Raw genomic sequence first — 17,398 nt, forward strand, 5'->3', positions numbered from 1 at the left:
CCACGACTGCTGTAAACACGCTCAACTGGACATCAACAGCCAGTACACACACACACACACACACACACACACCTGTAAACACTCCCTTCTTGCAGTCTGGTTGCTGGAAAACTGAACACTGCTGGTATTTTAAGGTTTCTGTGATGTGAATGTGAGCACTGTGGAGGCCGCTGCAGTGAGAGTTAAACACACACACACACACACAGAGTTTTTATTGAGCTCCTTCCAATGATGTCCAGTCTTTATTGGAAAAAGGATGCCTCTTCCTGTCAATAAACAAACACCACCTTCACACATGTGCAGCCTGGTGATCACCTGAACACAACATTTTTCTAACAGACCTCCTGATCATCTTAGTTATCGGTTAATCAGTCACTTCTTTATGAAATCAAGTAATCATTGAGTCTCTGATTTATAAGACAATTGTGAACATCTCTGAAGTGACATCCAACAGACAGATACCAAGTGTGCCATCATGTAAAACACAGTAAGCAACAATCCTCACTTTGGAGACGTTACAGGCTCTGGATGTTTGCCTTTTTTTTGTAAATAACTAAAATAATTCAGAATTCTCTCTCATGTTTATCACAATTTTCCGTAAGAACCAGAAATCAATACATTTCCATCCAACTTTCTGACCAGTCCAGAAACATGGCGGCCTGCAGAAAATGATCAACAAGATATTTAATTAGTTGCAGCCCTACATTCAGCACCCACTACAAGATTAATCTACATGTCTTCAATCTTTCCAATTCTGCAGCCCCTTTGCAGCATTTATCCTGATGCTGTTTGACACCTTTATAGTACACGAGAGAAAGAAAGTGGAGGAAAACACAAAGAGGAAGAGGAGTGCCTGGAAGATGCAGAGCGGTCTGAGACATGAGGAGTTATAAAAATACTCAAATTAGAGGATAAATACAGGAGCTTCATATTAACTCATTTAGCGCTCACACAGGCTTTTTCTAATGCAGCATTTTATCTCCTTCTTGTGTCCCTCTTCACCTCCCAAAACTCCCTTTTCTATAAAAATGTTGGCATGTATCTCTACTGCTTTAAAAGCCAATAACTGTCAGGACATTTCACCTCTCTCTCACACACACACACACACACACACACACAGGGAAGATCACAGGGTATCCGGTTAACAGTAATGAAAGGACGTAAAAATGGATGCCTGCAATACAGCCCACGTCTCTCCCTCTCTCTCACACTCACACACAGCTGCATATACAGTACGCTCATGTCTTAACAACATCAGAGAACACCTGGATCCCACCAGGTAAAGCAACACACACATAGCATTATTTTTTGTGGAATCACCTGCACAGTGATTACACATTACACTGATGGTGAGGAGGCAAACTGAGCTGCTTTAAATGGCACAAACAGCTTGTTTTCTTGCTGTAAATAAGGAGCCTTTTGTTCTTTTATAAGCTTCTATCAGAGGGGATAAACTTCCATTAATAAAAAAGCCTTATTCATTTCCTAGTTTCCTTTGGTGTCCCCTGGTAACACTAAGAGGTGGATTTAATTAAGCACCTAAATCAAAGAGCTAACATTCAACATTTACAACAAGTTACAGTTACTTATTCGACTCTGTTACTTATTAAGTTAAAAAAAATTAGGGTATTCTTAAAAGATTGTTGACCCTTTACATTAAAAGAAACGAAAATGACGTTCTAAACGCGAGCAGCTCTGTTGTCAAAGGAGTGGAGAAACGTCACACCAAACTCCGTTAAGAAAACGTGCAATTGTATGTATACTGTTGATTTTTCACAAGCAGACACACATATGAGAACATGAATAACATTATTTCAGGATAACACGCGACAATCTTACATTCGGCGAGTATATTATCAGTAAATTGTGTTCGTGCGAATGGGTAGCTAGCATTAAAATGTATTAAAGAAAACGGGGTGCAAATAACATTGATTCTAGCTCTAAGCTCTAAAACGGTGTAAGCTGCCTGTACACTGTTTTTCATTAGTAAAATGAAAAATAGCAACAACTTCCCGGAAAGACGAGCCAGCTTCGTTTTGTTTGACACATTGGTTATAAAAAGATTCCTTAAATTAGCTGATTTTGATATTAAGTTTGGCCTACCGACACATCTCCCCATTCAAGGGAGCAAAAGCGCCCGACTGTGTTGATGCAAATGCCAAAACAACAGGCGAGCAGCTGCAGCCACTCAGTAGCATCTTCTCTGTAGCGACCATGCGGCTTTCCTCGGGGACAAACGCTCATTCTCCAGACAGCAGATGAAACACAGGTGTAGAAGCCTCTAGACCCACACAGCCCCGTTCACAATTAATATTTAGATATCATTCAAACCTACCGCCTGCAGCTTGTGCCGAACGGCAGCCTTTCCGAGCGGCGGCGGTGGGTCTCCCTTCTTCTGCAGCCCCCTCCGCGGGGGCTCCCTGTCGGCTTTGTTGAGCCCCCCGGCTCGGTCCTCCCTCTTCTCCCGGCTCCTGGCGCCTCCGTCCCCGCCAGCTGAGTCTAAGCTGCTGAAGTTCCACACGATGAGAGTCTGGACCAGCAGGACGGCCAGAGCCGCGATCAGCAGGGCGGACTTGGAGCGCCGGGCCAGCCTTCGGGCACAAGGGTTACCGTTCATCGTTCTCCTCCTCCTCCCTCCGGCTCAGGCTGAGAGCCCCATCCGCTAAACGCCGACAGCGGGGTGTGAATGCTCCCCTACACGGCCTGAGAGGGGCTACTGGCAGGCAGAGAGGAGGAGGAGGAGGAGGAGGGAGGGAGGAGGGAGGGAGGAGGGAATTTGGCAAAGGCTTGAAATGAGGAGAGAGGTTGGAGGTTTGGAGGCAGCACAGAGGACACAGAGGCCCTCGTGTGGCCATTAACGAGTCAACAGTTTAGTGAAAGCATTTATTTTGTCATTTACAGCAAATGACGTCGCAGCAGTTTGTGAACCAGTGAAGAAGAGACGCAGCAGAAGCTCGTGCAGGGCCGGAACCAGCATCTGTACGGCCCGGCAGCATTTTAATACCGCCTCATTTTGAATTAACCAATGCAGTTACCTGTAGTTTGATGTTGTACAGGTAATATGCCAGTTATCATACATATCGTATTTTATTGGAAATATTTCTGTTGTTTATATTTTGGCTTCATTTGCACTCTTTCCTAAGGAATAGTAAAATACCTCAAGAGAAAAAGGTCAAAAGGTCAAGATGTAAGTAAAACAGTTGAGAATATAAACAGGGGGCTTTTAAATGTAATTTGAATTATTTTTAACAAGTGAATTGATTTTTGTAGTGGAAAAAACATCACATACATTCTTTAAACAATAGAGTCCAGACTTGTTCTGTATCCTAACAGTGCAGCTGGTCACGTAGTCGTCTTCAGGCAGCTGGTCCATCTGAGGGGAGAAACAATGAAATGCAATATAAGAATGATTCAGTTTGATAAACAAACGTCTCCTTCGTGTGATGAGAGGAAATGATTACCTCTCCATACATTATGTGTCGTCAGCCATGCAGAAAACACGCACATGCAGTGCGCTCCAGCAGTTCTATGAATCTTGCTCTGCTCGTCTCCTCATACACTTTTCACCAGATTAGTCTGATTTCATGCATATTGCAGAGAACTGTCACTGATCTAATTGAATGAGCATCTAAAAATAGACATGATTTATCCTCCTTACGATCTTTCCCTATCTTTCTCTCTTCTTCAATAAGTTTTACTCCAGACTTTTTGTCTCGCCCTCTGTGTGAGTTGTATGTGCTGTGTCTCTTGCCTGCTCTGGGAAGTTTATTCTCTTATATATTTACAGTTTAAAACCTTCAAAATATTTTTTGAGATATTCTTCTTATCTGAAACAGTATCTATAGTTAAAGATTGTATGCTGTGTGAAAACACAACCCCTGCAAAGACAAGTCAATGCATAATTAGCAAAAAAAACTGCAGTTCCTTAAATGGCCACTTGAAGCAGTAATAAACATGTTTACGGCCTGGTGCAAAAGGCTTATTTCCACATTTATGACAACTGTTCGAGTGTGATATTTTATATAAATCAACCTTTAAAATTACATTAAAGTTTACATAATAAGGTAGAGGTTGCTTTGAGTGACAGGTGGCTGCCCTGGATATCCCCGCCTACAGTACACAGAGTGGATCCAACCAGTCAGTGAATCTGTTGATGAATCAATCATTTGTATATTTACAGATGTTTTCTCTGTCACCTCTTCCACTCCAACTGTAGAAATCAGTGCATGTACTGTTAACCCATCATTAGACATGTATTTGCTTTCAGCCCTGTCAACCTCGTTTGATTCACCTCCATTGTCAGCAGATACAGAGAATACTTCAACATACTCAGTACAGTCTGCTTTCAATAAAACACTCAGCAAATCAGATTTAATATGAACAATTTATTGCACTGATACGGTTACAAAAGGCCGCTTCATTTACCTCTTATCCATATATATAAAAATATATCTGAACATGCAAATAAAAGTGCTAACAGCTCTAAGAGCTCACATGTAGCCTCGTGCACCACAAGAGGTTTGGGACGGGCTCGGGGATGCGATTGCACTTGGTTTGATGGTTTTTATGATCTTGATGCGAGTGGGATCCCAGACACAATCCTCCTCCAAACCGCTCTTCACCATTCCACAATTGGGTGGCACCCAGGCGGTGTCGAACACCTCACCGTATAAGGGGTTATGCCAGGTCTTCTGACGAGGGTGGCCTTGACGATTGATGGCGATCACTTTCCCCACATTGACCACAACCTTAAAGACGACTCTGTCAGAATCAGGGAGATTCATGGGATAGCGTCTAGCTTTCTCCAGGTCCCTGCTGAGGTAGACACCAGGGCCGAGCATCCCGTCTGTAGACTGGCGAAAACCTGTGGCCTGGATGCCTAGAGCAGCTTTCTTTGTGGTGCCATGGTACATGACGTACTCTCTACCACAAATTGGCTCAGAGAGACCCAGTCGACCTACCCCAGCGGGCACATCAAAGTCATCTTCAGCCCACTGGTAATTCATGATGGAGTCGGTGTCACTGTGAGAAAGAGGATAGTTAGTGTAAAAGCTTCAGAAGCATGTGAAGAAACAAAACATTTAAAGTAAAACAATGCAGGAATTAAACTAGAAAATAAAGGAATTACTCAACAACCCTACAAAAGGTCAGTTTGACTTTCGGGTCTGATTAGCCTAGCTTAGCACAGAGACAGGAAGACGCAGAAAGAAGCTGTTAGCCTAGCTTGATCAAAAGTGAAACAAGATACAAGGTAAGCCGACCTGGTCGAACCTGGTTCAACTTGTTCTGCTGGAATGCCTCACACTTCTTCTGTCTCTGGTTGTGACGCAGGACAGACTCCATCGAAATAAATCAGCAGTCTGCATACTGTCACACTGGGCTAAAGTTGCTATAAACACAGCAGTGCTTTGAGCTAAATGCTAACTGCAGCTTGCTAACATTCTTAACATGATAATGCTAATACACTAATGTTTAACAGGTACATGTTCTTTGTTTTACAGCACAGAAGAGCTTCTTTATTGAATTGTGACATTTTCCAATTAACACCGAACAGCAGCTCCAGCTGTTCACTTATCCGGTGAAATGCCTCAAGAAATATTGACTGGATAACTGTAAGGCTGCTTTTGCTAAACACATTCATGTTCCGCTCAAAATAAACCATTAAATGAACTTTGTGATTCTCTGACATTTCATCGAGCGCCATCATCAGGCCACATTTTATGTCAACAATACTTTGGTTTATGACTATCCCAGAAACCTGCAAAACTAATGATTTTTTAATTTAATTAGCATGCTAATATTTTAAATGATGGTGGGTCCCTCATGGTTAGCATTCGGCCTTATAAATGCTAGTATCTACCTAACAGCCTTACAGTGCTGATAGCCTATAGATTGTTCTAAGATAAGAGCTTTAAAATCTGTGCAGCTTCCTGTAAACTGAGCCTTGATGAAGAAAAAAGTCAGCATTTGACTGTAATACTTTTCAGCGTCAGTATAAACATTACTTGTAATTCTGCACAGATTTCCAATCAACTTTCTAACCTTAATAAAATCTTGTTCTCTATCATTTTAAAAGTTTAATGCAACATTTCACTTATATAATTATGATCTGAATAATTCCCTGTCTGGGTAAAGCTTCACTGTGGTTAATGGGTCAATTATTTATACAAAATTTTCTTTAAAAATAAAGACTTTTTAGTGGGAAAACAAATGCTGCGTTCACTTACCTGTCCGCTCTCCAGGTTCCTCCAAGAGTGCCGGCTGTGAGTTCAGTCTGCTGTATAAAAGGACTTCAGGTGTTAGTCGGGAAACGCCCTTATTACTTGTTTATCTTTTACTTTCGTTTCACTCCTTCCTCCGTCTTATAACTTTCGATATGAGTCAGACAGGTTGTATTTGTTAAGGTGTGGTAGACACACCTGTGATGTTAGGTTTCCAGCAGCAAAGTGATCAGTGATTTAGGGCCTTTTGAGAAGACATGAGCGTTGGGATTATGAGTCTTTCCTGCCCGACATGACGTGGCGGTCTAAAGAAATTGTCGGAGCCCTACCCACCTCTGTGTCTGAATCTTGCCACACAACTGATAAGGTGTATAACATGAACCCACAGCCAGGTGCCTTTCTGCGGAACAGGTGGTTAAACTGTAAAAGGAGTGCAACAAAAACAGACAATAATCAACGTGGCCATAAAGCACAATATGGCTCCTACAACTGGATACAGACTCGCACAACACCTGCCAGCACAATGTTCCAGCCAACACACCCACACAGACTGACCCTTTAATAAGACTGTAGGCCTTTTAACAATCCATCCATCCGTCCATTTTCCTCTGCTTATCCGAGGTCGGGTCGCGGGGGCAGCAGGATAAGCAAGTTAGCCCAGATATCCCTCTCCCTAGCAACATTTTCCAGCTCCTGCTGGGGGATCCCGGGAAATTCCCAGGCCAGGTGGGATATATAATCCCTCCAGTGGGCTCTGGGTCTGCCCCAGAGTCTCCGCCCAGTTGTACATACCCAAAAACCTCCACAGGGAGGCCTAATCAGATGCTTGACCAACCTCAACTTTTAACTACCTGGTGCATACTATGTCAGTACACACAGTGCTACACACAGATAATCCCTCAAATACAATATTTACACTAAACCCCTAACAAAAATATATGTATTAATATATACACACCTGAATATCTCAATAAATGGCTGCCCTCTGCCCTCTGAACCGACCTACTTGCTCTTTCCCCGGCGGGGTTTCTTTCACCTGAATACCTGTGGGATGAAGAAGAGGCAAAGGTGCGTTCAGACATGATAACAGCAAAGAAGTTAAAAATACTACCTGTATGTTTCCTTACCCTGTATGTAAGGGTGGCTTTGACTCTGAGGTACAGTGGGTTGGCCTCCTCCTCATTGGAAGGTCGGCAGTTTGATCCCCAGCAAGATACTGAACCTTAAATCTCCCCTGTACTCGCCTCTCTCCACTGGCTACCCGTTAGGTTCAGAATACATTTTAAAATTGTATTGCTTGTTTTTAAGTCGCTCCATGGACTGGCCCCTTCTAACCTAGCAGACCTTTTAACCCCCTGTACCCCATCACGAGCACTCAGATCCTCTAAACAGTCCCTGCTGGTCGTCCCTCGGGCTAAACGAAAACTACGGGGTGATCGCGCCTTTTCAGTGGTGGGCAGCAACCTGTGGAACTCACTGCCTCTTCGTGTCACAAGGGCAGACTCGATAAATTCTTTCAAAGCTCAGCTCAAAGCCCGCCTCTTTTCCTTGGCCTTTGAAAATACTTAAAGCCAATGAAAAAGTTTTGAAATGGTTCATGAGTATTTTGTATGTATGGGTGTATATACGTGTGTGTGTATGCATGTGAAATTGTATACTGTGGTGTGTTATATTTATAATCTGTTGTGTCTCTTGCACTGTTTTATCTGCCACTGTTCTGTAAAGCACTTTGGTCAGCTTACGTTGTTTTAAATGTGCTATATAAATAAATTTGACTTAAATTGCTCCTGGAGACACAGTGTGCTGCGTGTGAATGTATGTGAATGACAAGCTGAACCGCTGCCTCGATACTTAATTAGTGTGTGAATATGTGGGTGAATGTTGACATGCAGTGCAAGGCTCCTTGAGTGGTCATAAGACTAGAGAGGTGCTGTATAAGTGCAGGAGCCGGATTTGTCAGCAGAGCTGTCAATCATGAGGCCACACCCCCTTTTTTATCAGCATGATAAGAACTAACTATAATGACAGAAACCATGTTTGACGTGTATTTTGTACTTTATAGTTTGACCCACGTCCCATCTGTTAACATGGAGGAGGCTTCATGAGCTATACTGCAGGCAGTCAGCAGTAACGTCCTTTTTCTTGGAATTATAATCTAAGAAATAAAAACATCATGTTAAACATCTCAGCGTACACAATCAGGATCTGTGCAGGTTTATATTTATTGCAAAAACTTTCACACATTCAAAAGATCTCGTATTCAAAAATCAATCTGCTGTGTTTGTTTTTATAATGAGATAACATTTAATAGAAAAGTGATTCTTCATAAAGATAAAAATGAAAAGGTCACACAGGTGGATGCTGTCACATGGATTATAGTGCTTTTTTTTTGACTGATAGCTTCAGATTAAATGACCAGCAAAAGAGTAACAAAGTGTAACCTCATTTTAAAATCACCATGAGTGCAGCTAAGGCAATGCCAGAAATTGCAGCAACTGTTGCATAAAATCCAGCATCATGGGCCGCCTCTGGGGCTTGGACTGGGAGTGGGTTGATGAATTTAATGATCTGGATTCGATTGGGATCCCAGACACAATTCTCCTCCAAACCGCTCCTCACCATTCCACATCCAGGTGGCACCCAGGCGGTGTCGTACACTGCGCCGTACCTGGAGTCATGCCAGGTCTTCTGACGAGGGTGGCCTTGACGATTGATGGCGATCACTTTCCCCACATTGACCACAACCTTAATGACGACCTTGTCATAATCAGGGTGATCTATCGGATAGCGGCTGGCTTTCTCCAGGTCCCTGCTGAGGTAGATACCAGAGCCGAGCATCCCGTCTGCAGACCGGCAAAAACCAGTGGCTTCAATGGCCTGAGCAGCCCGCCTGGTGGTGCCGTGGTACATGACATACTTTCTACAACTTTGTGGCTCAGAGAGACCCAGTCGACCTACCCCATAGGGCAGATCAAAGTCATCTTCAGCCCACCGGTAAGACATGATGGTGTCAGTCTCACTGCAAGAAAGAGGATAATTTAATCAATACATTTTGGATTATTACTGAGGCAAACAAAAGTAACCTGACGCATTCGTCATAATATTTACAAATACAACTAAATTAGTACATTAATAAGTGTTCGGACTACAGAATGCAAAGAAACTAAACGTTGCAAATCAAACAAATCAGGGATAAACCAGAAACAACAAAATGTAAAGCCTATTGTAAATTATGGATGTTATGCTTAGCGTAGCACGAAAACAAAGGGAAACTATCAGCCATGCAAAAGTTAATGAGTAAGTATAAAAGTTACTCCTCATTCCAATGTGCATCTATGGACTTATTCCATTATTAATTATATTAACAGCAACAGTTTATCTAAGAATATGTATGTAGAAAGTCCCTCTCCTCCTGCAGTTTCTCCCTCGGATTAAAAAGGGTTCAAAGCAGTGGTAGCTCAGCCGTGAAAACACCAGAAAAGTTGAGTTATATCAGTTAGTGGAAAAAACAAGTCCTGTTTTACCATGAGCAGGGAACAGGATCAAAGGGGATTAAAGCTCTTAGCAGATTCAACAAAACAGTCCCCTACTTGCTTAAACATTTTTGACACAGAGGAGGGAAATAAGGCAACATGGGGGAGTTCAACACATCAGACTTCATCTAACATAAAAACTTCATCTGCTCAAATTCATAATGTTCATAATGTTTCTTGTATATGCAAATGTCGAAGGAAAAACAAAGATGATGACTCACCTCTCTGCAAGTTCCTTCAAGAGTGCAGGCTCTGAGTTCAGTCTGCTTTACGAAAAGACTTTTAGTAAGGGGGGGATTTTAATACGTGTACAACTTTCACTTTCGTTTCCTGGTCTCTGACAACCCTGTTACTTAAGTTTACAGTCATGTTCGAGGAATGTATTTTGGTGTGGTCGACAGCAGTGGCGTGGCAGCCAGCAGCAGCCTGATCAGTGACCTCAGGGCCTGGAAGACAGATCACGTGTCTCTTTGTAGTTCTTTGGGGTTTCTTTTTTCATACTTTGTGTTTCTTGATGATAATTATGTGTCTTTGTGCTTATTTTGTGTTTTGTTGCGTGTTCTTGTGTAGTTATTATCTTTTTCTTTTTTTACTGAAAATAAAGAAAATCCCTTCAGTTCTCTTTGTTGCTACTTTGTGTTTCTTTTTAAACATGTGGGGTTTTTTTGATCATTCTGAGTGTCTTTGTAGTTGTTTGGTATTTGTTTGTAGTTATTTTAAACATTTTCTGTGTCTTTTGGGTTCCTTCAGAAAAGACCCGCGGTATCTCTCCATGAGACACCGCGGGTCTTTTCTTCCTGCCGTGGTCACACTCTGTAATCAACAGTAAACACTCACACCAAAACGGACACAATGTGCATTTAAACTCTTGCAAGAGTGCTGCAACTCTCCATAATGTACATTTGCAATACTTATTTTTATTTATCAATGTGCAATATCACTATCTCACTTTTCAACATGTGCAATACTTCTAAAATTACATCATAAGAGATGACTTAATAAAAATGTAACTTTTCATGTGATCCAAACGTTTTCAGGCTTTGCATTCTGAAATTATGATATAACAATTTTTATTTAATTGTTGCAGCTTTTTGAAAGTAATACCACTATATCTTTCCCCATGTAAAATCAGCTTTTCCATCTTCACACTGTTTTCAGTATAGAGAGACATTTACTCAGATTTATGAGGACCAATTTAATGATTCAGATTACAGTGAGACAGTTACAAAATGCAATCTCTTCTACTTTTTATCCAAACATATAAAAATACATTCAAAGATACAAAAGGATTGGTAACACCTCGCAGGCTCACATGAAGCCCCGTGCACCATATCCAAAGGTTTGGACCAGGCGTGGGTTGATGGTACCAGTGATCTGGATGCGATTGGGATCCCAGACACAATTCTCCTCCAAACCGCTCTGCACCATTCCACAATCAGGTGGCACCCAGGCGGTGTCGAACACCTCGCCGTATCTGTAGTCATGCCAGGTCTTCTGACGAGGGTGGCCTTGACGATTGATGGCGATCACTTTCCCCACGTTGACCACAACTCTAATGACCGCCTTGTCAGAATCAGGGTGATCAATGGGATAGCGTCTAGCTTTCTCCAGATCCCTGCTGAGGTAGACACCAGGGCCGAGCATCCCGTCTTTTGACTGATGAAAACCTGAGGCCTGGATGGAATGAGCAGCCCGCCTGGTGGTGCCGTGGTACATGACGTACTTTCTACCACTCAGTGGCTCAGGCAGGTCCAGCCGAATGACCCCATCAGGCAGAGTAAAGTCATCTTCATCCCATCTGTACTCCATGGTGGTGTCAGTATCACTGAAGGACAGAAGATTTAAACATCAGTGTATATCAACTAATACAGAAAGAAAAACCCAACAACAAAGAAATGATTCAACAACACTACAATGTTTTATCGTTCTGTAATCAAGACAACTGAAAAAGAGACCAAAACATGTTTAAGGTTAGAGTGTTGAGACTTTTAGGAATTGAGACAAAGGCAGGTTTAGTCTGAGTCTAACGTAGTGTGACACAAGTGCAATAAAATCCAACATTTGCATACTATTAGTACTCCTCAAAAAGATCTATGTGTCCATAACATACCCCAGATTCCTCTTCATTTACTACTTTCATTTCTTAAATCAGCATCTCTCTCTGCATGTCGTGGCCAGCACGATTCAGATGTGAACCACATTTAAAACCTCCTGAATACCGGGCGCCGGTTCAGCTCTAGGGTACAGTCCTCCGGCCCCGGCCTCGACTGCCACCTTTGGCCCTGTATCGCATGTCACTCCCACTCTCTCTTCCCCTGTTTCCGACTCTATCCACTGTCCTCTCTCTCTAAGTAGTAACATAAAAGGCCAAAAGAAGGAAGATAGATGGTCACAAGACATCGAACAAAACAGAGCAACTTAAATTTAAAAAAAAGCAGGGTTATTCCACCAAATATTTATCTCTGAACTCTTCCTGAGTTAAAACTTTAGCATTCTGTTGTTCAAACATGAACATGAACTTGTTTTCTTTGCATTATTCGAGCTCTGAAAAACATCTTTTACCAAATATGTTCACCAGGTGTAAAAGAGCTGTACAGCTGTGCAAGATGATGGTAGTGCAAATATCTAACAGTATAAAATTAAAAACAGTGCAATGTAAACATACAGTACGTAGTCCAGTGTAGCGCATAAATCTGAATTAAAGACTTAACATTAATGTGATAATGCTTTTATACAACAGTTAAACAAGCGGTTGTAAAAAGTAAAAATCAACACATTGTCTTTTGCTCCACCAACTCAACTGAGACTGGACTGTTGCCAAGCAACACAAACATCCTCCTGCACTCTGTGTCTACAGGTGACCACAGATCAGCTACTCTGTATCGTGTACATTTATCGGTTTGATTTAATTTGTAAAGCAACCAGTGAAATGAGAGTCTGCTGTGTGAGTCAGAGGCACCAGCTTGATCAATCTCATCATACACGCTCTGCTGTGATGTTAATGAACAGTATTCACAACACCTGGCTGAGGCGGAGTGATACACAGTGAAAAGTCTCAGTGATGTTGTTCTCTATATTTAAGGGGTTGTCAAACTTTTTGAGGAAGATTACGTTATTCACTTAAAACAGAGGGTCATTTTATTCGGGTTTCTTGTGGATTTAACTTTACAACATTAATACTGTGGTCCTAAACGGTCCTCATCTGTAGACATGTAGTTTTTAATGATACAGCAGAATTTTATAATTTATTATAAATGTATTATTATTATTTCGCGGCCCCCCAGGCTATGGTCCGCGGACTCATGGAGTGCCTCTTGTCCAATCAGATTACTTGGTCAGAAGTAACTGTTGTATAAGTAATGTTTTGCATCTTTTGGTTTTCTTAACCATTCTTCATTTTCTGCAAATTAAAGACCTCAACGAGAATATTTGATTTGGTAGTGTAGTGACAAATGTTGTTTACAATAAAACAACAGTTCATTTGAGACAAACACAAATTTGCAGTGGTCTCTTAATATTTTTCAGAGCTGTCTGGAGCGGCCTGTGATTAAAAGGTGTTGGATGCATTTAAAGCAGGACGTTTGCATCAAATAACAGTTATGCTGTTATAGATCAGACACTGACAATCAAGAGATATCTGCAGTTGAGGTCTTAAAATAAAATCTAAAGTTTTTTATTCAAGTTTTCCACCATTCATTAAAGTATGTAGCACAATTTAATTTAAGTTAAACTTTAGCGAAAAGCACAGATTTTGTTTGGGGCTCAGACTCTCTAAATTAATCTCCTCATGCAGGAAGTATTGATAATCATTACAGTAAAAATGCAGCCCTTTGAAGGAGAATCAAAAAGCAGTGTTCACGTACCTCTCCTCACGTTCCTCCTCAAATGCCGAGTGTGAGTTCAGTCTGACTTATAAAGCCTTCAGGCTTTAGAGGAAAATTCCAGGAAAGTTATTCATCTTTCACTTTCGTTTCACTCCTTACACTAATAACTTTTAATTTCAGTCAGACAGGATGTGTTCATATGGGTGTGGTCAACACAGCTGGGATCTTTGGTTCCTTTTCTGCCAGCCTGCAGCAAAGAGATCACTGATTTGAAGGCAGAGGAAAGAATGGCACTCGATCACAGATATATGTTGTTACCTCTGGGTGCTTGCATACATACAACATAATAAATATTATAATTGTGCCCAGACGCTCATGTGCAGCGGCAGATGAGCTACATAGAGGTAGAAACACTTGACATCACTATCAGGAGGAAACAGTTTGGACATTTTAACTTCCCCTCACTACTGTATATGCTCAGGTTGTCATTACACCCGTGCACCTGCCTTTCATCTCCCTGGCATAAAGCTGTAATATGTTTAAGTCTCTAAATGTGGCTCTAATCATGCTTGTAAGGTATTTCTAACCCTTATCTCTCGTCCGACTAAAAGTTATGTGATGTGTTTTTTTCTAATATTTTCATCAAGGTCAACAGGATGTAACTCACCTCCCTCCACTGTTTCAGAGTGGCCGCAGACGTTAGCAGGCAGATATCTCAAAATAAATACTCACTCTGCTTCCAACACAACCAGACAGCCGATCAGATTTAATAAGACCAATTTATTTTCCAGGTTACAATAACAAAGTAACAAAACTTCATGTCAAATGCTCTTTAACCAAATATGTAAAGATACATTTGGACATACAAAATAAACTGGTAACAGCTCATAGGGCTCACATGTAGCCATGTGCACCATATCCAGAGCCATGGACCGGGGTCGGGTTGATGATTTTAATGATCTGGATGCGATTGGGATCCCAGACACAATCCTCCTCCAAACCGCTCTTCACCATTCCACAGTTGGGTGGCACCCAGGCGGTGTCGTACACCTCGCCGTATCGCCTGTCCTGCCAGGTCTTCTGACGAGGGTGGCCTTGATAATTGATGGCTATCACTCTCCCCACGTTGACCACAACCTTGATGACGACCTTGTCATAATCAGGGTGATCTATTGGATAGCGGCTGGCTTTATCCAGGTCCCTGCTGAGGTAGACACCAGGGCCGAGCATCCCGCTTGCAGACTGGCGAAAACCTGTGGCCAGGATGGCCTGAGCCTTCTGCCTGGTGGTGCCGTGGTACATGACGTACTTTTTACCAGATTCTGGCATAGAGAGACCCAGTAGACCTACCCCATAGGGCAGGTCAAAGTCATCTTCAGCCCACTGGTAATACATGACGGTGTCAGTGTCACTGTAGGAGAAAGGATTATTAGTTTAAAGACTTCAGAAGGATGTGAAGACACTCAAACAAACAATACAGACATAGAAATTAGTACTAATTTAACACACAGAAAGGTCCAATAAAGAGATCCATTTTAAGGAACTGTTAGCCTAGCTTTATCAAGACATGAAACAATATTAAGTCTACACTAATGCTATTGGCTCTGCTTCTCTTTACTGTAAGTAGTTAGCATTAAAACTACATGTTTTGGGCCAGTTTGAGTAACGAGTTCAAGCTTTTAGTATCAGTATCATCAGATGCAGAAATTCAGCCCAGAGGTTTGTATTTTTTTGCTGTAGAAAAAGCAGCGTCTTCATTACAAGGCAATCTACCAGGATGGCTTGCTTGTACGTTTCTGTTTGGCCAATGCAGAGCCTTGCCAGACGACGTCACTCTGCACGCTTTGCGATTTGCTATTTAGCCCCAAAAGTGCTTTTCTCCATGCCTAGAATTCATGATATAAGCTTTACCAGATTGATATGGCAGCAGCATTGAGCAGTGTTAAAGCAACCCTTCAACCCTTCTGGCTTAGGCTGTACCTGCTTAACATATTAACATTGCCATCGTGCGAGTGTTAGCATGCTAAATTTAGCACGTACCTCAGAGCACTGCTGTGTCTGAAAAATCACAAATTTACCTAGCATAGGACATTGCCATATTAGACACATACACAATGTTTTTGCATAATAATATAACCTTCTATTTTTGTACTATGGTGTACCTCAGGGCTCTGCTTGTGGCCCTCTGCTCTTTCTAATATAAGCCAAATTGTGTGCAGTTATGGCACACATTTCCCATGCTACGCTGATGATACTCAGCTGTGTGTTCCTGTAAGAAACTGGAAAATCTCCAGCTCCTAAATTCTGTTTTCTGATATCAGGTAGATACTTCACATTTTCCGTAACGTGCAAAAATTGAGTCCAGTTTTGATTCAAGGTACACTGACGTGTTTTAAGCTGAATGCTAACTAGCAGCTAACATGCTTACAGAGGTAATGCTAATATGCTGATGTTCAAGTATAATGTTATTATGCTCATAACCTTGCCTGCTTGCTCGGCCCTCAATTTTTGCGAAATCGTACGGTGTTATGGAAGTAATTTTCCAATGCTACGCTGATGATGCTGAGCTGTACGTTCCTGTAAAAAAAATGATTTCCTGATATCAGACAGAATTGTCGACTCATTACAGTCGTTTTCCAGCTTCAGTCTGACATTGCAACCACTCTGACTGATTTCTGAGGGGTAGAGGGGGATCCCTTTTTCCTTAACCTGTTGCTGGACACGTCATTTTAAGTCTTGGTGTTTATGCCAACATTCTGGCTCTGCCGTTTGAGAGTGGAGCAGAGCGGAGTGAAAAGAAACCACCATGTTGGGTTATATTGTTAAAACATGCTGTTGATGTTACATAGGTTTTTTTCTCTCTTGTGGTCGCCATTGTTGTTACTCCTCCTCCTCGGTTCCAGCACACAGCTTTAAAACGGTGATAATGGCATCATTCCAACAAGGTCTCATCTGTCCTGATGCAGAAATTGTGGGTAATTAATTGTGACTAAGACGAACTTTAATATTCTAACAATACTTAGAGCTTACTGTAGATCTTACTGAGTGCTTCTTGTTAAAAGAAAAGGAAGTGTGTGTGAGTAATTTGTGAAAGTGAGCTGTAAAAATAGAATTTAATTGACTTCCTTCAAATCTTGAGGGGACACCTCCCTAAAACAAAGACAAAATAATTACCATCCTTCGATGTCAAACTTCCCAAAGTGTTTCACAATAGTGCTATCCCATATCAGTAGAAAGATAATGTTCGTCAGCCGTCAGAGATACATTTTTCTTCAGCGTCTCTGAATTAAAAACAGCTAAAAAGAGGTTTTTGTCGAGGCCAAACTGCAGGATGCATCTGCTCTTATTAGACAGGAAACTCAGGGTGGAGTCGGACACAAAAGCAACTCAGGCTTAAAAGCAAACTTTCCATCCTACTATCAACTAAGTTTATGACCTCGGACACAAAGTATTGATATTTACTGTTCAAATAAAGCTGAAGAAACAAAGTGTGTGTTCACCTACCTCTGTTCCCTCTAGCTTCCCTGAGTAGTGCCGGCTGCGGGTTCACTAAAGACTTCAGGTTTCAGGTGGAAATGTCAGAAATGCGCGCCTGCTTTCACTTTCGTTTCACGTTTTGCACTGTTTTATGACTTTTGCTCACAGTTGGACAGGATGTATTTATTTAAAAGATGGCCCTGCCAGGAATCATTGCCGCTGCAGTGAAGGGACTTTCCGGGCCGCCCCTTTAAGGTCTCAGATGTAATGCTTTGTTTACAGCTCGGTGCCTGCAAGAAAGAAGAAAATATGTACAGTGGCAGATGAGAGGCATAACAAAGAA

General features: G+C 41.8%; 2 protein-coding genes across 2 annotated transcripts in view; both read right to left on the reverse strand.

Annotated features, from left to right (window-relative positions):
* LOC138604413 (xylosyltransferase 1-like) overlaps positions 1–2,617 on the reverse strand; it is a 33,370-nt gene extending 30,753 nt beyond the window's left edge. Inside the window, exon 1 of the mRNA XM_069676344.1 lies at positions 2,336–2,617. Within this exon, the coding sequence (XP_069532445.1) occupies positions 2,336–2,617 (282 nt within the window). The remainder of the gene's footprint in view (positions 1–2,335) is intronic.
* A 1,759-nt stretch (positions 2,618–4,376) lies between these two features.
* LOC138603970 (uncharacterized) lies at positions 4,377–17,185 on the reverse strand. Its single transcript, XM_069675753.1, has 5 exons — positions 17,083–17,185; positions 14,477–14,989; positions 11,067–11,579; positions 8,745–9,240; positions 4,377–4,937 (listed from the first exon to the last, which is right to left on the reverse strand). Exons 2-5 carry the CDS (start codon positions 14,971–14,973, stop codon positions 4,491–4,493), a joined length of 1,953 nt encoding a protein of 650 aa, XP_069531854.1. The 5' UTR covers positions 14,974–14,989; positions 17,083–17,185; the 3' UTR covers positions 4,377–4,490.
* Positions 17,186–17,398: the final 213 nt, after the last annotated feature.

Source organism: Semicossyphus pulcher, unplaced genomic scaffold (assembly GCF_022749685.1).
Source record: "Semicossyphus pulcher isolate SPU_LCO1_2020_fin unplaced genomic scaffold, fSemPul1.0.p SCAF_25, whole genome shotgun sequence".
NCBI classification, from domain to species: domain Eukaryota; kingdom Metazoa; phylum Chordata; class Actinopteri; order Labriformes; family Labridae; genus Semicossyphus; species Semicossyphus pulcher.

Bases quoted from the DNA above. Each gene is read 5' to 3' on its own strand.
- LOC138603970 (XM_069675753.1), bottom strand. From the start codon at position 14,973: ATGTATTACCAGTGGGCTGAAGATGACTTTGACCTGCCCTATGGGGTA. The intron at 9,241-11,066 runs GTGAGCCTGCGA...TCTTTCTTGCAG, and splicing joins TATGGTGCACGGGGCTTCAT to TGAGACTGACACCATCATGT. The intron at 4,938-8,744 runs GCCCATGATGCT...GGTCTCTCTGAG, and splicing joins CAGTCCAAGCCCCAGAGGCG to CCAATTTGTGGTAGAGAGTA.